Source organism: Acinonyx jubatus, chromosome B3 (assembly GCF_027475565.1).
Source record: "Acinonyx jubatus isolate Ajub_Pintada_27869175 chromosome B3, VMU_Ajub_asm_v1.0, whole genome shotgun sequence".
Taxonomy (NCBI): Eukaryota; Metazoa; Chordata; class Mammalia; order Carnivora; family Felidae; genus Acinonyx; species Acinonyx jubatus.
In genome coordinates this window covers 75,042,067-75,062,705 of record NC_069386.1, presented here as the reverse complement: position 1 = coordinate 75,062,705, position 20,639 = coordinate 75,042,067, and the positions used below count along the sequence as shown (strand labels likewise).

At 30.9% G+C, this 20,639-nt stretch overlaps 1 protein-coding gene across 7 annotated transcripts in view; it reads left to right on the top strand.

The window, feature by feature from the left end:
• NOVA1 (NOVA alternative splicing regulator 1) overlaps positions 1 to 20,639 on the top strand; it is a 150,819-nt gene that overhangs the window by 110,132 nt on the left and 20,048 nt on the right. For 6 of the 7 annotated variants that reach the window (XM_027065509.2, XM_053224332.1, XM_027065512.2 and 3 more), the window contains 2 exons: positions 844 to 1,010; positions 11,079 to 11,150. In XM_027065509.2, the coding sequence (XP_026921310.2) occupies positions 844 to 1,010; positions 11,079 to 11,150 (239 nt within the window). The remainder of the gene's footprint in view (positions 1 to 843; positions 1,011 to 11,078; positions 11,151 to 20,639) is intronic. The other variant, XM_027065510.2, reaches the window with a different exon arrangement.

Sequence of the window (20,639 nt, the reverse complement as noted above, 5' to 3'; positions counted from 1 at the left end):
TTCAAATTTCATGAACTATTTTAAAATTTTGGTCTTAATTCTGATATTCTGTCTTATTAAAATTACATAATAATGACAGTGCTGATTCATTCATCTAATAAATATTTATTGTGCACCTGTTATATACAGGGAGTGTTAAAGGCTGTGGGGAAACTACAGCACAAAACAAAACAAGCTAATCCATTGTCCTCTGAGGGCTTGCATTCTAGTGAAAAAGTTAAAAATTAACAAATATAAAATATCAGGTAATGTTGATGTTATAATTAAAGGAAGAGCAGGGTAAGTGAATAAAGAATGGTAGAAATGAAGAAATATACCTGCCATGTAAACCTTCCAAGACCTCCTCTCCCCACCAGTTTAAATGCTGTTTGCATTGTAGACCATCTGTTTGTGCCATCCATGTAGATACATCCATTATTTTTCACATCATACCATCGTATAATTGTTGACCTGATGCTAGCTTTTTATCCTTAAGATACCTTCTTTGAAAGCTGGGTCCATAGATCTTCATCTATGTGTTACTAGCATTTACACGAATTCTTTTTATAAACGCTCTGCAAGTATTTTTTTTATGTCAATGAAGGAATGATAGGCTCATAATTTCTTAGGATCTCTGGCTCTACTGAAATCCAAAGGCCGTTTTTGAGACTATTAGGAAAGAATGAGTGTAAAAATGATAAAAAGGAGTATATATGTATGTATTCACTCTGTTTGGTTCTGTTGAACATTTCTTTTTAATTGAGAGTTTTACGTTTTACATTATATCATCCTTTTTCATGGCTTTTTTTAAAAAAATACAAAATAAGAAAGAAAGTTTTCTGAAAATTAATCTTTCATCCACAGGTACTACTGAACGAGTATGTTTGATCCAGGGAACAGTTGAAGCACTGAATGCAGTTCATGGATTCATTGCAGAAAAAATTCGTGAAATGCCCCAAAATGTGGCCAAGACAGAACCAGTCAGCATTCTACAACCCCAGACCACCGTTAATCCAGATCGCATCAAACAAGTGAGTGTTTAGTTGGGAAATCAAAGAAATATCCACAGCATAGTATGAATTCCTTATAAAAGAAGCTTAAAGTCTTAGCAGATGAAGTTTTGTTTTTTTCCTAAGCATACTTAATACATAACAAAGTTGTCATTTTGTTTACTTAAAGACTGTCAGTCAGAGCCTCTTCCATAGATTGACTAGTTGATTTATTGATTGATTGAATAAGTCACTTTTTAGTGTTATACTGAGGAGCAATTATATGGCTCATTACTTTTGTGATTACCTTTTAAAAATTTATAGACATAAATTTGTTTAGTTTATAGGGATTAAATCTATTTAAAATTATATCACTTTTTAAATAAAGTATAAAAATTGAAGTGAGAGTATATCCTCAAGATTTCAAATACCATATTTTTAGTAATATTTGTAGTTTTCAGTATACTTATAAACTCCTATTTTGTTAACTTGTTATATATAACAGTTTTTATAAAACAATATGTATAAGTAAATTTTTGTACTTAGCAAATAGTCTTTTGTTACAAATCAGCTATTATGTTCTGTATAACATGTAGTCTTTATATATGTCATAAAAGGCCAATGTTTACTTTTAATGTGTGAGATTTTTCTGTAACAAAAATTTTATTTGATAAAAGACAATGTGAGTTGTTAAGGTTGAATAATGGCTGACATGCTGTAGGGGAAAAATGACATTCTTTAATATTAAAATAGGTGAATCCTTCCCCATAAACTCTTAAATTCTCAAATTTATTTGTTACTTTATGATTATAATTATTGTTTCTGCATTTGCCCCTTTATAATTAGCTGCTTAATTTGTGATCATACAATCAGTAGACTCTGCCTTCAAAAGAAATGTATTAACTTCATTAATTTACAGAATACTTAATTTACAGCATTTTATGTTCATTGTAATAAATTTGAAATGTAGCTCAAAATCTTATTAATTTCATGTTTCTGGATTGAAAAAAAATTATGCCAAACAGTGTTATTGACATATTATAATTTTAACAATGTATAGATAAAAGTAAGGCTGACTAATCATACACAAACATAGAAATTAATAATTAGGTAATATATTTTCAAATTATAGGCTAACATTAAACTTTCTGTTTTTTTGCCATGTTTACATCAGATAGCTGCTATTCCATATAAAATTTCATTTTATACTCTGTCACTTTGATTTCTCTACCCTTTTTAAGGAAGTATCTTTTAATGTATGCATGGCAGAATGTAAATATTTTAGAGTTCTACTCATCAGTTGATGTTTTTTTCTTCTTCCCAGCCATATATAGTTTAGAAATTTAGCTTATCTATGCCAGGGGAATACAAGGAATATTTTTAAAACTGATACCTTGAAAGAGATACAAGGACTCTGTGTCCAGATTCTAAAACTATGAGTTTAGTTAAAGACTTCTGGGTTAAAATCACCTGGGGCTAAGAATTTACAGAATTGCCACTAAAGTGTAGTAGGGTTTATTGACTTTCTGCCTTACTCCAGCCTATTTCTACTCTCTTTTATACTTTCTGTGAGAAAAGTGCAAACATTTATAGATAAGAGTGAGCATCTTGATTTTTTTTAAAAATAAAATATACAATGTAGTTTGAGTAGTATGATATTACTGGCGGTATATTTAGGACAATGATATGAATGAATATTTATTATTTTTATAATAATAGCTAGTATCAAATAATGGAATATGAATCATTAAAATTCCAATTTTCTCTATGCAATATGAAATTTAAAGGCTCCCGTATATCCAGTACCAGTATAGTTTGATGAAAACCAGAATTTGGAAATGTTTGCTTTTTTTATTTACTTGCCTTGGTCAGATAATGTTATTTAAAATCATGATAAGTGTTAAAAACAATAGTGATTGATTGATTTTTGTGTATTTGCATTCACTTGTAAGCCTGGTAGATATTAATGGAATTAAAATTATTGTTGATTTTAATATTTTTATGTAATAAGTGATGTACATGAAATAGAGTATCATTTAAAAAAATAACCAAACAAGTACACTAAATCTATTAGGGCAATATATTTAATCCTTAAACACTTTCTTTGTAAGTGTAAAAATTAAAAAATTTACTTGAAAAATCTGGAGAAACGATCAAACATATTTCCAAGATAGTATAGATCAACAGAGTTTTTTATGTTTTAAGTTTTCCTATTTTAGCAATGTAAGATTTTTTTGTTGGGTTATTCGCTAAATAGTAAGTCAAGTATATAAATTTAAATGACCACAGTTTTGTTTCTGAAGAAATTATGCTGGTTATCCATTATCAAATAATATGTCCAAAATAAATTGCTCTAGAATATATAAAAACATTTCATATATCATATTTCATATGATATTTTTATATGATAGTTTTATATATGCATACATAATACATAGAATCACAGTAAGATTTCTTTTAAAATGGTGGTCTTTCCTTTGACATTTATCTCTTCTTTGGGCTTTATTCGGTCCTGAAGTAAATTTTTTAAAAAATTTCTTTAAAACGTCTTTTAGAATTTTCTTTTAGTTAAATTGGGCAAAGAATAAAATTAAGAGTTTTAAAAAATGAGAGAGCTAGAAAATACAACTTCTGCACAGAAATGAGTTCATGTTCAATATAAAATTATAGCTTTCTGAATGTTTATTACTACATGACTGTTGTTTTTTATGATTGATAACTTAAGGTTTGCTTCCTAAAAGAGTATAATTTATATGTAACTTGGATTTAAAAATAGGAAATCACAGTTAGTTCTAAACAAACATTTTAAAAGTTACAATTACAAACCATATATATGGACTTTTAACAGAATATTGTGTTCTGAATTATGTAATCTAGATATAGTTGGTAACTGAATAAATTGCATGAACCAGAATATTCTGCCCAAATGAAACCTACATTTACTGACTGAATGAATGCTCAGACAAATATAGTTTTGTAAGAAAATAATGCAAACTGGTCTTGCAGGCCTTTGATATAGTGGAATGATGAAATCTAGGATAACAGCCTTACATCCAACTTCAGATATTAAGGTGTTGTTCCCTCTCAAATGTTTGTTGTTGTTGTTTTATTTTAAAAATATTTATTTGCCAATAGAGAGGGACTCCAATACTTTATATATTCAAATGGTAATAGTAATAATGATTAACATGCATTGAATAATTAAAATATTGTAACCTCTGTTCTATCACCTTAATTAGGATACTTTTATGAAGCACCTAATAACCACTGTGCTAATTTTACAAGTCAGTATACAAAGAAACAGAAATGCAGAAAGAGCCAGTAAACCAAAATTAAACATATATTACAACATAGAACATACTATTGCTTATTTTCAGGACACGCAAATAGCAGAGACATTCAACGATCTTCAAATAATTTAGACCTTGTTTGCCTAGAAGCTTTGAACTCATTCCTGGAGCATGTCTTTAGTCCAGAGTAGTTGGTACACATTTTTCCATTTCCACCCTTTTTATGTTTTGAGCTTTATACTCTATACCTTTTCCCCTATAGGATTATTGCAACTTTTCTTCTTTTTAAGCCCATCAAATCCCTCTCCAAGTATGGTTGCTTATACATAATAAGTCAATATAAGAAACCCTAAAACAAGGTAGAAACCACAAATCAGTAATACAGTTAGCATTTGTTAACTCCTTTTGTCTGTTACAAATTTTCAGCAATTCTTTTCCATTTTGGCTCAAATGTATTTTTAAGAAAAGCTACATTAAGAACAAAGTGGTTATAGGCATTTAGAGAATTTTCTTGTATTTAAAAAAAATCAAGTGAAGATATCAAGAATCTCACTTAGAGTTTTACCTCTATCGTGAAAAATTGGCAAAAATAGCACATAATTGTATTCACTATTCATCCATTCAGTCATGAATTTATTAAATGCCTTCTTACTGAGTTGCAAGATATATTAAATTGTAGCCCTTGCTCTCTAAAACTAGTTTGTGAGAGATCAGAAGTGATTAAAATGATTTATAAAAATGTCAAACTGTATATACCAAAACCGCAGCATAAACAGTGTACTGTAAAATATATAAAAGTTCAGAGGCGTGTGGAAGAAATATAGGGTGGAATGACATTTGGTCTTATAATACAGGTGAGGATTTGAACCGGACCTTGAAGATTCTATAGGAATTTCCTAATTAGAGGAGAAGAAAGAAAAAAAGCTTATTTTAGGCATGTGAAACAATATGGATTTGAGAAGAAAGCTATAATGGTTGAATAGTAAGGTGACTCTCTTGACAGAAATGGAACATTTGTGTTGGAGTTTAGAGGAAATTAATGTTAGGATGGGACCAGATAATGGAGAGCCTTGGATGTCTGGCCGAGGGACATTCTATAGATTTCTTCATAGTATTTCCCAAAGGAACTTTTTTAATTTCTCTGAAAAGTTAGAACAAAAGGAAGCACATCTGCATTTTTTTCTCTTCTGTTCTGAAAATCCAGACAGACCCTTAAAAAGGGGTGCCTGTATGTATAACTTGGTAGAAGAGAACTATGACAATTAGCTGAGTGATCTACTATGCAGATCTTTAGGTCTGAAGGTTTATAAGAAAGTATTTTTTAAACTTCTTTCATGTGACACTCAAAAATTCAAGGAATGTTAAGCTTTGTCAGGCAAAATAAATAAATAAAGGTTTGGAGGTCAAGAATGAAGGATCAGCAATGTAATAGTGACATATACGGTATTTACTCTGTTTCTCTGCCAGCCATTGTGTTATGCGCTTTACATGTATTATCATATTTTATCCATCTTCACAAAAACCTATCAGGCAGGTAAGGAGTACAGAATCCATGTTATACTTAAGGAAGCTGATGAGTAAAGAAATTTAATAACTTACCCAAGGAAATGTAATTGATAATTGATCTTGACACTGAGCTATATGGCCTCCAATTTTGAGTAATGATGATAAAATGAAATTTAGTAGATTTCTCTCTTTGGGGACATTTCATTATCTTGAATAAGTTTATCCAAGAAGAGATCCTCATTTAAAGTAGAATGTTTTGTGTCAGGGTGAAGTTAAGAGACTAGGCAATATTTTAGGAAGATGAACACCTACTCTGGTTTGGTAGTGAAGCTGAGGCAAATGCATGATGTTAAAAGAAATGTCAAAGTAAAATCTGTGAGCCTCTGAGAATGATTTGTTCTAGTTCCAAAATGGTAAGAAAAGAATAAAAAATGATTATATATGGTTTTGAGCCTAGCAGAATAGTGAAGCCTAAAAAGCAATTAATGAATTGTAGGCAACTGTTTGAAATAATATTTTTGTTTGTTGTAGGCAAATTCAATAAGTTGTAAGTTGTATGCTTTTCTCTTGAAGTAGTCTTTAATAGAAACACAGGTGAGAATGTAAAACTGAAAATATAGATCCTTAATTGCATCATAGGTGATAATTTCACTTACCATCTTTATTGTAGTAGAGAAAAAAAGGAGCAAAAAATGAGATAAAGAAACAAGAGAAAAAGTAAGTCAGAGGCATTGTAACGTAGTAGTTAAGCCCATAGGAGCCGGAGCAGGTGTGCCCAGGTTCAATTCCTGGCTCTTTAATTTACCAGCGATTGTACCTTTGGGTGAGTTGTTTTGCTTGTCTGTACCTCAACTTCTTTACTCATAACATGGAGTTAATAATAGTAGTCTATTTCATAGGGGTATTGTATTAACTGAGTAGAACTATACCTGGTTCCCAGTAAGTGCTCTATTAATCATCAAGATAAAAGGGAGATCAGTAATATTCCCTAAGATAAAATAAGGAGGGAAAGTATAAGGAAAGAAGCTCAAAATGATCCAATACCCAGAGAAAAATAAAAAAAAAGATTTCAATAGGAGATTATTGGAGATTTAAAGGTTAGTTTTAATCACATGGTGAGAACAAAGTCATTATTTCCTACTAATATTATTTCCTAAAAGTATAGTGTCTGGGTAGGTAAAGAGAAAAAATGGTGTGGAGGTTAGAAATGCTGATTTGAAATTTTGGGTATACAAAGGAGTAAAATACAAGTTAGATAAGGGAGACTCATGTAACCCCTCTCTCTACTCAAGAGGCTGATGTTAAAGAAAATAAACAAGAGCTTGAAAAGGCAGAGAAATTGGAGATGAGATTATTGAGGGGACAAGATGACTCAGCAATAGGGGAAAGTTAACATTTAGGGTATTCAGGGGAGGAGGTCTGAGTAGGAGGTCACAATTTTGTCTATAATGAAGAGGAAGATGTAAAAAAAAAAGGTGGTTTGGAAAATGGAAAAAGTTCAGACATAGTCAATTGTAGTAAATAAGGAGTTCATTCTGGAAAATCATGATTTTTTTCAAATAACAAAGACCATAAATTGAAAGATAAGTAAAATACATGGTATTGAATGATTGAAGAGAAGGATAATGGTGTGGAATAACAAATTATGAGGAAAATAAACTATGGGATAGGAATAAATTCTGAAAGACCTGTGTAACTTTGACAATATGAATTTATATTAGAGCTGAGGGGTTCCAGATTGTTCAGACATTGGAAGAAGGGAGGAAAGAAACTTGTCATGATGAAAAGCCAGAGATGACAATTACATATTCACATACTTTATCCATTTTTTATAGAGCACTGTACAGATTTATTTAACAGAACTGGAAACACAGGTGGAAGGTGACTACTTGAGTAATACTACTCAGCTAGTAATAGGTTTTGAATTACAATTGAGACTTCTTGTTCATTGCTGTTCTCAATTTACCTATAACTATCAGAGGTTCTTGACAGTCTGTTACTGTAGATTTGCTTGGAGGTAAGCTGCATATATTACAGAGTTCATTTATAGTAATATTTTCTGATCCAGCAAAACTGTCACTTGTTAACAAGAATGCATTTTACAATTTGTAGTCACTTTTTTAGTTCTTATTCCCAGAAACCTAGTTATATCTACACTTAACTAAATGTCTGTTGTTAAATCATGAATATTTGAAAACTGTTTCAAAGGATCCAGTGTTTTGAAATTGTCAAATACTTTAAAATTTTCTGCAATACGTAATTCAGCCTCCAATCTTTAAAGCAGACTTCTTAAATGGCTACTCAATTCATGTAAATAAAAATGTTATATTTTTCCATTTGAAAGATAAAATTGTGCTAAAAAATGACTGTCCCTCACAATCACTATTTGATAAATGTAAAAAAAAAATTAAAGAAGTGTCCTTTGTAAGTGTTATTTATAACAAATATTTTAACATACTTTGCTTATATGGATATACAGTTAGTTACATCTTCATGATGTGTGACAGGAATTTTACTAAATGATTTTTAACTCTGAAACCATGAAACTTTAAATCTGTGTAGTAAGTAGGAGTGAACACTTTGTTTATAAAACAATAGGGAAACAAACATATTGTACATTTATGTTGAAATTGAAATATTTCTTATGGATTCTTCGGTTCTATTTTTGTTGAGAAAACTATTAAAGCTGTTTCATTAATCTAATTAATAAACATTTTAAATGAGAGGTATTATTTTAATACATTTATCTGTTTGTTAGAACAATTTTTTGTAGCTAAAAAATCTACCAAAAATGCAAACTTCCTGGAATCTTTTTATTGTTATAAGTTAAATTTGTAAAGGGAGGAGACTTTTTGTGTTTAAAGTATCTTTATGAATAATAGCTACAAAACTCATCATGTGTTTATTTCATTATGTAACATTATTTTAGAAATTTAAGTGAAGAAAATCTATTTAGAGATGATTTATTGTGACATTTTGACAATCTTATCCCTTCAAGCTCAAACTTATATAATTTTCACCTGTTTATTTAAAATACTAAACTTTAACTTCTTATCAGATGATGATGTTTAATAACCAAACTTTTAATGATTTAAACACATTAATATTTTTCCCAAAGTTTAAAGTTACTGTTTTTGTTTCTATGAGAAAGAAATAGCATCAGAATTATTAAGGACAATGTTGATGACTATGAATTGTATCAGTTACTAATAATATATGTCTAATATTTCATATATATGCCAAGCAACAGAAAAGGTATTGAATAAGTTGATGGAAGATAATATTAATTGAAGTGACTACAAATTCTGAGCCACTTGCTATTACTACTTTTTCCACATTGTTTTTTACAGTGTTTCAGTACCTTATTGAGACTTCATAGCCAGGGTAAGGTGGATGTCATAGTGAACCTCTGGTACTTCAGGTTGATTTTACCCTGATGGAAATAGAAGAACCCAATACATACTTAGTGCTTCTGTATGTTAATGAACTTAAATTCTAACCTGTTTTGACAGAATTGGCCTCTAGATTTATTTCACATCTATTTCATCAGCAACCTCAGAATTAATCTGAGATAAGTACAGAACAGATTTTTAAGTATGTTAATTACTCCCAAGAATTCTCTGTAATAACACTTGTAACCACAGATGGGAAAATAAAATTTTCACTGTTTAACATATAGTAGCATCATGTCAATAATATATGTTCCAGGATAGTATTGCGTGAAAAGAAAATAGTAGAGCAATTTTTAATAACTGAAAATGAAAGTCTCTCTGGAGAAATGACAGGAATTTATTACAAGGAATGAAAACAGAAAACAAAGGTTTTGAAGATGTATTTTCTTCTTTTATGAGGTTTCATTTCTGAATGTAGTTCCTGTCCCCTTTTTAAATATGATTTAACAAAAAAAATCTTGGTATAAGTCAATATTAAGTCTGGTTTTCCTCAAAGTATCTTAGGTTTTAACTTAGAAGAACCAGGAATCACTTGAAGAGTGGACTATTTAAAACATGATTTGATGTTAGAACCAATCTTTACTTTGTTACTGGAGAATAGTAGTTAAGCAGAAGCCTGTGAATTTCCTATTTTTTCTTTTTATGATCAACTGCTTTGTTCTACCCAAATTAGAACTTTCGAAATCTTAAATGAAGAAATACGATTTTGTTAAGTAATTTTATCTGTTTTTTCTGACACTGCTGAACCTTTAAAGTTATGCTTTTGCTCATATCTGAGTAATTGTGATGCATATGTATTCATATAAAACATAATGTCCACAAAGAATTATGTCTATACTATAAAACTACCCCATTTCACCTATTAGGAAATATTATCTATTGAGGATGCTTCTTAAGCAATGCTGTTCACTAAAAAAGTGAAAATACATTTTTTTAAAAAGAAAAAGGCTTGACATCTTACACTTTAAGGTTATTCCATTAGACTTGAAGTTTTTAAAAAATGTTAATGTATTGTTCAACAAGTATTTTATGGTCTCATACTATATATTTTATATATAGTATGTATAAGTGTTTAGGAATGAAGTGAACAATAAATATGATTCCTAATATTTTTGTGCTTATTTTCACCACAGGCTGATGATGCTACAATACATCTATATTAAGTTTTTAGTCTTGAACATAAATGATAAAGATATTATAGCAATTTGTTAAAATGCTATTAGTTACTTGTTTATTAATATGAGGTTGATGTTTACATTTTCAGACGGGCTCTAAATTTATTAAAAATTAATATTTTAGAAGATAATCTGATATTAAGAACTCAGAAGTACAAATTTAGTTGCTTTTAAGTATGGATCCCTAAATTCATATGGAATCAACTTGTTGGTGATGTTCAACATATTAAGTAGGTAGATGCTTTTATGCCAAAGTAAACTTCATTTCACCACTTCTTCCAATCCCCGACTGTATTCATTGATAGGAAAGTAACTCTTTCAGTTTTACTCATTGACTTTCTTGAATTTTTGTTTGACATCTCTTTTCCCCCAAGCAAACAAGAGGGAAAGAAAAGAGACTACTATTCATGAATACGGTCAGGATACCTTTAATACTCATGTGAGTTTTTATCAGTCACCATCATGATTTCAAGTCATGAATTTATTTTTACATGCTTATGCATGCATATTTACATGCATTAGTTACTTAATTGATCTTAAATTCCATTAAATTTGAATGAATAGGAGAAAAATTTGTTCATAGGATTTTGTTCTCGTTATATTACATTTTATTTTATTTTGTTTTATTTAAATAATCAGTTTAAGGCTTTTAAAGGTTGATTTGCTCCTGAACTGCTTTGTTCCCAGACATTGCCATCTTCCCCAACTACCACCAAGTCCTCTCCATCTGATCCCATGACCACCTCCAGAGCTAATCAGGTACAGTATCATCCTGTCATCTACACCATACTTTTCACGGGTGATTGCCTGCACACTGGAGAAAAAGATAATGGTGGGTTAAGGATGTATTCGTTCATTCACATATGTGCACCATGATCAGATTCCAAGTAACCTGAGAAAGAAATATCCATTATTCCTGAACCTTTATATGCATTTTTTACTTTAGATAACAAAAATATATTCACATGGTAGACTACAAGAATTTTGGATTTTTCCCTTAAAATTATGACTTAATGGAGCTCTGTGGGTTTTTTATTGAGTCACTGTTTATAATCTTCATTATTGTTTCTTCCTAGGATTATTGGTATATATATTAAGAATGTCATATATGTAAAAAATAAATGTATAAATATGACTTATTGAGCAAAGGTATATCTTTAAAAGTGAATGCATTTTCATTTGTTTTTTATTTTAGACATGCCTTACTATGTAAACGATTTTCAACTTTCAATGAAAAACATTTCTAGCAATCTGAAAGTAACTGAAAATTGGTGTTTGTGATAATTTTAATGCTGTTTAACAACTCAGAAAATGGTATTTTCTTCTAATTTAATACTAGTGTTTTCTTTGGTGGAGTGGCACACTTTGCAATTAGAAATATGAAACTTATGTTTTTGATGATTGTTTTGCTACTGAATATTTGTAGGTCATTTTTCAAAAATGTAGTTATTTTTGGCACATTTAAGTAAATCATCTAAAATATTTATATGTAATCCAGAGCCTAATGTACTTGACAAATGTTGAAAAATATATTCATTAAAATGATTAAACACATTTTCATTTTGTCTGAGTTGAGCTTCATTTAGGTGAGAGATGTTATTTTTTTAATATTTCCACTTTTTTACTAATACAAGGCCTTATGGGATTATTCAAATATTAAATGAAAGCTTATCTTTTTAATATATTTTTCATATAGTTGACTAATAAATTAACTTTGAACTATATTTGCTAACTATATTAAGTGTGCCCTTTGCATGTAATGTAATCTAAGTCTATCAGAATAATTTTGCTCATTTGCTAATTCTAATACTTTTGCAACCTCAGGAAAAATTTTAAAACAATAACTGGAAGCAAAACTAACGTAGAGTGCTATTTTATTCTATAGTAGGAGCTTGATTTTCATTTTATACAGTAGCATTCCCTTTAGAAAAAAAACTACTTTATAATACTCACATTTTAGCCCCAATAAATTGGTTAAAATAATACACATCTCTAGTGATGAAACCCAGCACTTCCCTTTGAAGGAAATGATATGAAATAAATGTGAGAACAAAGCTTGTAATATTGATGCATGAAGTTAAAAAGGTGTTTATACATTTGCACTCTCTATGCCTTATTTCTTACATGAACTTTATGTGATATAGAAAACTATTGGAACAACTGACTTTTTTTTTCTAGTGTTTCTCTTGTATTTTATCATTCTTTATTTTTCGAACAAAAGACAAATGAGAACAACAGCAATACAAACAAAACTAACGGTTTTTCTCAGTGTATAAAGTAAAAAATCCTGGATCTGGAAAGAAAAACTATCTCAATAGTTTTGTCTTTGATGTTAGATTTATACTTTCTTTTTTTAATATGAACATGTGAATTTTTATTAATTGATTTCTTTAAAGGCTCATTTATATATTGAAGTTTACTAATATTTTTACCCTCCAGATATATTACTATATCCACCTCTACCAATTCTAATATTTTCCTAATTTGAAATAATAATTCATTGTGGTTTTGTACTTTGTCTACTATACTCTGTTAAATATATTTTATTTATATTCTGGTTTCTTCTGTTTTTATACAAACAAGCATAGTATCTCCTGGATAACATAAGGCAAGATATAAAAGAAGAACAAAACAGAATTCTTAAATATTGGAATTTTAGTCATCGTCCATTCTTATGTTATTAGTAGTTTGTACTCATTGTGCTCCCTTGGTATTTCCCAATAGTTTCAACTCTACTAGATTAGCTTAGATCTTTAAGGGTATATAGATAGAAAAATGGGTTCTAGTATGATAATCTTAAAATCTTCATAATTAAAGTGAACTTTTAAACCTATAAGTAATTTTTTTATGTGTTGCAGCTAATAGGATACCCTCTGCTGTTAAAAGCAACCAACTATAAACTTTTTCCTTGTAAATTTTTATAAACCAATGCAAAATACATCCAGTCAACTATTTGTGTTAATTTCATCCGTAATAGCTAAGTGAGTTATAATTGAGTCTATTTTCAGAATAAATAGTTTGTCTATGTTACAAACTAATGTGATAAAAAGATCTAAGGGACTATTAATATTCAGAAAATCCAAAAGTAAAAAGCACAGAAAATACACCAAAGAGTAAGTTTTATTGCAATTTCAACATTTAAAAATCTTTTCTTTTAATAATGATTACGTGTTTCAGTACCTACTAAATTTTAATTTTCTACCCTCATGTTTCTACAGATCAGACTATTTCCACAGGTCAGACTGGCAGACTGTAACCACAGTGTTGTGGGTCTATAATAATTTCCCCCCTGAAAATTGAGAAGTCTTACAGAATGGTGGTTAAAAGTCAAGACTAGCACCAAATTGTGTATGATCAAATCCTTGTTCTGCCACTTACTTGCTGAGTAAATTAGGCTTCAGTTTCCCCTTTTGTGCAATTCAGATAATTATAGCACCTCAAAGGGTTGAAGAAAGAAAGAAATTCATTGTTAATAAATAGTACAGTATCTAGAATGTAATATTCACCTTAAATGTTAGGTTATGCTTATTTTTTTATGAAATATCTTTCAAGTGATATGAAAGAGTATTCTTTAAGATGGTGAATAACAGCATACAGCTTATTAAAACTGAGTTTTATCTTTAAAAAAGGATTCTAAGATACTAGTGTTCCTGCTTTTTTAACTCCAAAATATTTCTGTAATCAGTCTCTGTGTGGTTTTTAAGATAGTTTAAACTACACTACAGTTATTTTCTCCTCTAGTGAGAATACTAAGTCATGCATTCTCCAGTGATAAATCATCTTGCTATTATTTCCCTATTGAGAAAGAAAAGTTATAAGGGCTAATAGTTTTATAATTTACACTTTTTTTTGTGTGTGTTGCATATTGCAAAGTGCAACTTTGAAATTTCCAACAGGTGAAATTTTAAATATGAAGCAAATATAAAGATAAAATAAATAGAAGTAGATTCTTTAAGCAATGTGTTTTTTAAAAACTTAACAAAATAAAAAAATAGAGGTTTGATCAGTTCTGAGTTATTGATAATAAATTTTCTATTCACTTCAAAATTCAACAAAATGGTTTTGTTAATCAGTCATTGGTGCCAAAAATTAAATTCCAGCCTTAATTTTAGATTCCTGGTGGTTAGCTCACCTAGGATTCTTCTTAAATTTCATGAAAAGAAAAAGGAAAAATAACAATTGCAGAAACATCTGCTTTATGGACACTCGTTTACTGATGAATTTGAAATCATATCTCAAAATATAATAAAACAAATGAAAACAGATAACTCATGTATAGCACCTTTGCTATGGTTACAGGAAAACACAGATGAAACCCACTGGTCTTTCTTTAAATTCATGACTGTAGATCTCAAATGAATCCTTAATTCTCAAACAGTCATAAGCCCATTTACTTTTTTACTCTCTAGATGGCTATTTCATATGTTCTCTTCTTTCAACCTCTGTATTAGCTTTCTGTTGCTGTGTAACAAGTTACACAGTGGCTCAGACAGCACCTATTTATTATCTTGTAGTTTCCATAGGTCAAGAGTCTAGGCACTGCTTCGCCGAGTTCTCTGCTCCTGGTCTCACAAAACTTCAATCAAAATATCGGATGGAGTGCATTCTCATCTAGAAGCTTGACTGAAGTCTAATCTGCTTTTAAGTTGATACAGGTTGATGGCAGCATCCAGTTCCTTGAAGTTGTATGACTTAGGGGCCCTGACTTCTTACTGTCTGTCAACAAGAGGCTGCCCAAGTTCCCTGCAGTATGACCCTCAGTACAGTAGGCACTTTCCACCTATGGCTATTTACATCTTGCAAAGCCAGCAGGAAAATCTTTCTCCCATGTGTGCTAGCAAGATGAAATCTTACATATTGAACTGAATCACATGTGTGACTTCTCACCTCCTTTACTATACAATATATAATCACAGTAGTGACATTCCATCATTTTGCCACATTCTGTTGATTGGAATCAAATCACAGTTTCCACCCACATTCCAATGGAGAGAATTACACAAAATGTAGCACCAAGGAGGCAGATCCTGGGGCTTTCTAAGAATTCCCCTATCAAACCTTCCAATATCTCTTGCTCCATCCTCACTCCCAACAGATGATCTGAGTTCCTGCTTCACTGAGAAAACTGAAGCAAAGGAAAACTTGCACAAACTCACACTAAACATAAACGTAATACCCACATATTCTACATTCTCTTACCTTCTCCTATCTAAAGCCAGTAATTTCACTTATACATTAAACCTCATCCTTTTTCCTTTACTCGAAGACCTCTCTTCAGCAATTCTGACTTCCCTCTCCTTTATTATCTTTCACTTTTTTGTCTCTATGGAATCATTCCCATCAGCATGCTAATATCTGTTTTTCCCCCATCTTAAAAGACTAAACAAAAACTTTTAATGCCACTCTCCCGACCAGCTAATGCCCCACTTCTTATACTCCTTTGTAGCAAAATTCACAAATTGTTTTCTCTGTTCTCTGTTTTCCAATATGTCTCTTCCTTCCCATTCTTTCTTAGGTCCATTCCAGCAAGATTTTTGCCTCTACCATTTCACCAAAACTGTGTTTGCCAAGGACATCAGTGATGACCACACTGCTAATTCCAGTTGTCTATTCTCAGTACACACGTTACTTGGCCTATTAGCGGTATTTGTCATAATTCGTCACTTCCACTGCCTTGCTAAACTTTCGTTACTTGCCTTCCAGGATACTACACACTTGGGGTTTTACCCCTGAATCATATCATGTGCTTTGTCTCAGAATTCTTTGCTAGTTTTCCTCATCCCACTTAATGTTGGAAATCTCCATGTCTTACGACTTCCTTAGGGTTTATACTTTGTTTCTCCTTATCTAATACCATGGCTTTCATACGTTAATCTGCAAAATTTATGTCGTCAGTGAGAGGCAGCTTTACTATGAACTAATGAAGCTTAAGCCTTAAGATTTCTCACCTCTACAAGCTTATTACAAGGCACTGTACCTAATTTTAAGTTCATTACTTTGAATATATTTCCCAAAGATGTCCCCTAAAATTGTATAATACCGGTCCCACATAACTTGGGTTCATATTTATCTCTTAATTCCGCTCTAAGAAACTATAGACTGTATCCAGATTCCCATCCAGCAATTTCCGCTTGCATATCTAATGGACATTTTAAATTCATCAGTCCAAAAAACTACCCTAACCTTGCTCCATCTTTACCAACCTTTACTATCTCAGTAGAGGCAATGCCATACATCCACTTGCTCCAACCAGAAATCTTAGATTCACCCTCACCTGTTTTCTTCCATAACCCAAATCCAGTTTCTATAAGATATAATAGTGACTCTGCCTTTAAAATAGAGGTAGAATCTTAATCACTTCTTGTTACATCTACTGCTATCCTAGTCCATGCCTGTATTATTGCAATAGCCTCCATATAGGATTTCCTACCTTTTCTACCCTTGCTATCCAAAAGTTTGTTCTATACCACGTCTGTATTCCTTTTAAAAATGTGTCAGGTTTTGGTGGGGTTTTTTTCCCCCTTTGCCTATATCTGTGATAGTTTCCCATTTCACTCAGTAAAAGCCGAAATCCCAAAAATGATACCCATTAACTTACAAGATCCGGTCCTTGTCACATTACCTCTTTCATTTCATTTCCTACCTCACCTGCTTACTACTCTGCCTCAGCCAAATTTACCTGCTTGTTTTTCCTTGCAGACAATAGGTGTGCTCACTCCTCAGTATTTTGTTCTTGCTTTTCTCTCTGCTTTAAATTCTTTTATCTCAGAGATTTACTTGGCTAACACCTTCAGAGCCCTCAAGTCTTACTTCAAAATTCGCCTTCTCAATAAGGCCTACTGACCATCCTATGTAATATTGCAGACTGGCCTCCTTCTAGTACTCCTAATTCCCTTTGTCTTGCTGTATTTTTCCATCCCTTCATAGAATACCACATATTTGTTTATTGTCATACTCACTGTGCATCGTCTCACTTTCGTAGAAAGTAAGATGAATGATAACAGGTATCTTTGTTTTATTCTCTCATGTATCAGAAGCACTAACTTGCAACATAATAGGTTCTCAATTAATATTTGTTGAATGACTAGTCTTAGGAGGAAAAATAGGCTTACGGCCTGTATGTTTAAAAATCAGTTTATTTTTAGGAGCACCTGGGTGGTTCAGTTGGTTAAGCGTTCAACTTCGGCTCAGGTCATGATCTCACAGTTTGTGGGTTCGAGCCCCGTATCAGGCTCTCTGCTGACAGGTCGGAGCCTGGATCCTGCTTCGGATTCTGTGTCTCCTTCTCTCTCTGCCCTTTCCCCACTCACAAACACTCTCTCTCTCTCTCAAAAATAAACATTACAAAATTTTGAAAAAATGAGTTTATTTTTGAAAATCCCTTCAGATGAAATTTTGAACATCAGTTCTCTAAAGATCTAAACCACCTGAATAAGGATGCTTTTAAATTTTTTATTGCAATTTAGTTAATTTATTTAATAATATTTGTTTTTTAATAAATTTATTAAAATATATTTTAAATACAGTTGATGTACAATGTTATATTAGTTTAAGGTACACAACATTGACGATTTGACAATTCTCTACATTACACAGTGCCATGAAAAGTGTAGTCACCATCTGTCACCACACAATATTATTACAGTATTATCGATCCTATTCCCTATGCTGTACTTTGCATCTCTGTGACTTAATTATTTTATAATTTGAAGTCTGTAACTCTTAATTCTCTTCACCTATTCCATCTATCTGCCCACCCCCTCCTTTCTGGCAACCACCAGTTTGTTCTATTTATGTGTTTCTTTATTGAATAAATAAATTGAATATTAAATTAACGGGACATAGCTTTCTTCATTAGACTTCTGTTTTACTCAGAACACAGTTTGAAAGCTAGTCAGGCTCTTGTCTCAGGTATTGTCATAATTCTCCAACAAAAAATTTTCATTTCCTTCAGCGTATGTGTGTGAGTTGGTGTGTGTGTGCACGTGTGTGTAATATCAGGGTAGTGTTCATTAGAAGTGTATTTAAGAAAGTTCCAGAAAAATAATGAAATACAATGTTCATTTTAAGAGAAGTGATTTTATTATTTTTAGTTTAAGGGAATTGTATTTATTACACATTAGAGTTTATGTATTGTGCTTACTACTAGGATGAGCTTTATAAAATTGCTGATATTAAAAAATTGCTACTATATGAGTGAAGTTTATTAGTGTATATCATATACATATCAAAATCTGTAAAACTTTCCAAGAATAAAGTGAATCAAAAAAAGGAAAGAATCCATATTAAGAGAATGTAAAATTTTCATGTAAGTACATAAAATGCTTCCTTAATGACTAGACTTAAAATAATTTTGGAAGAGAAAATTTAATATAGAAATAGCAATGTTTTTAAATTAAAATGTAAATGTATTGTAATTTTCATTTTCTCCCCAATTTTTTTGGTATTGTGGGAGCTAGAAACAAAGGCAAAATGATTTTAATATTCATATGAAAAAGAAATGCCTAAGAATTACCAGGAAACTATTAATAAAAGGATTATCAAAAAAATAATACATGTGTGGGACGGCTTACTTGGCTCAGTATTAAAATTTACTATAAAGCTATCATAATAAAAGGAGTGTGATATTAACACAAACAGGTATAATTTATCAGTGAAATTCCAGAAATCCAAGTACATATGAGAATTTGCTGTGTTTTATTATATATTAAGAAAGGTAGTATAACTTAGGGATTAAGAGAACTGGGATCTCGAATCATAATCTTTGGCTTCAAATCAAATCTTTCCTGCTTTCTTATTTTCTGATTTGAAGAAACATCTTTAACTTTGCCATGTGTGTTTCTCATCGTTAAAATGTGACTAACAACGGAGCCCTAGATCATAGGTTTGTTATGATTCTTAAATGAATGAATACATGAGAAGCACTTAGAACACTGCCTGGTCCAGAGTAATATTTAAGTGTCATTTTAATCCATTTTAGAAAAGGATGTTAGGCATCAGGGAAAGATGAATCAACATCATAAAACTATACTTTTTTTTAACCAACAGGTAAAATTCTGTGTGTTAATAATGCACATGGATCAGGAACAAATAATCTGTGTGTATGTGCATTTGTAAATTTAAAGTGCTGGCACGGATATGGGAAATAATCATTCTTATACAATATTGATGTAAGTGCTATAACATTGCAGCTTTTGAGAATCTATCCAGTAAAACTTAATGCACCAATATTTAGGAATATAGAGACAAGGATGTATATCATAGTATTATTTGCAGTGGCAAAAGTTGGGAAACAACCTGACCTCTAACAGGAGAATGACTGAATAAATAATGGTATTACAGAATATTATGGGGTGATGGTATTAAAAATAATAAGTTGGAGCCACATAAATTGGCTAAGAATAGTGTTCATAATATACTATCTAAAGAATACTAAGTTGCTAAGAAACATATGGCCCTATGTTTAATAGAAAACATCTTGTGTTCATGTATCATAGGGTGATGACGAGGAATATGAACATGATTAACTTTTTCTGTTTATATCTCTACTTTGTTTGTAAAATGTTAACTGAGAATGTAAAACAAGATGGAGAAAATGACTTCAGTTGTGGTATATACTGTGTTTTGAAGAATATAAAGTGGGAATTTTCCAAGAGAAAGACTGGACCATCTTTATCATTATATATCTGTTTGAGCTACCTGACTCTTCCTTTTTCTAGTAATGGAATGCTTTATTGAGTTTCCAGAAGGGTTACATAGAGAGGGTTCAGGCCTAGAGGAGACATTTATTAAATGACAATGGAAATGAAATTTTTTTCATATTTTGAAGTTATATCAAATTATGTACTATATGTAATATTTTTCTTAATACATCAAAGGTTCTCAATCCTACTTTTACATCAGAAATACCTGTGGAGATACTTACTTAATAGATCTTGCATGAGATTGGGTGTCTATATTTAAAGAGTTAGAGAAATGTTTTCTGAAGCTGTTTACTATATGAAAAATGCATATTAGTTGACTAAAATGATTGTGTACTATACTTACACTGTCTCTTCTCTCAGACTTTAGTTTATTAAGACTTTTTTCATTAAATAACATACTTTATTTGAAAAATAATAGATTAAAAAATATTTGATTTGTGCAAAAGTTGAAGGGTAGGTGTTAGGTTTAGCATTGAAAACAATAAGAGTTTACTAACTATAACTAGTACAACTTAAATCTATGAAGAGTTATTATGCAAAGGGT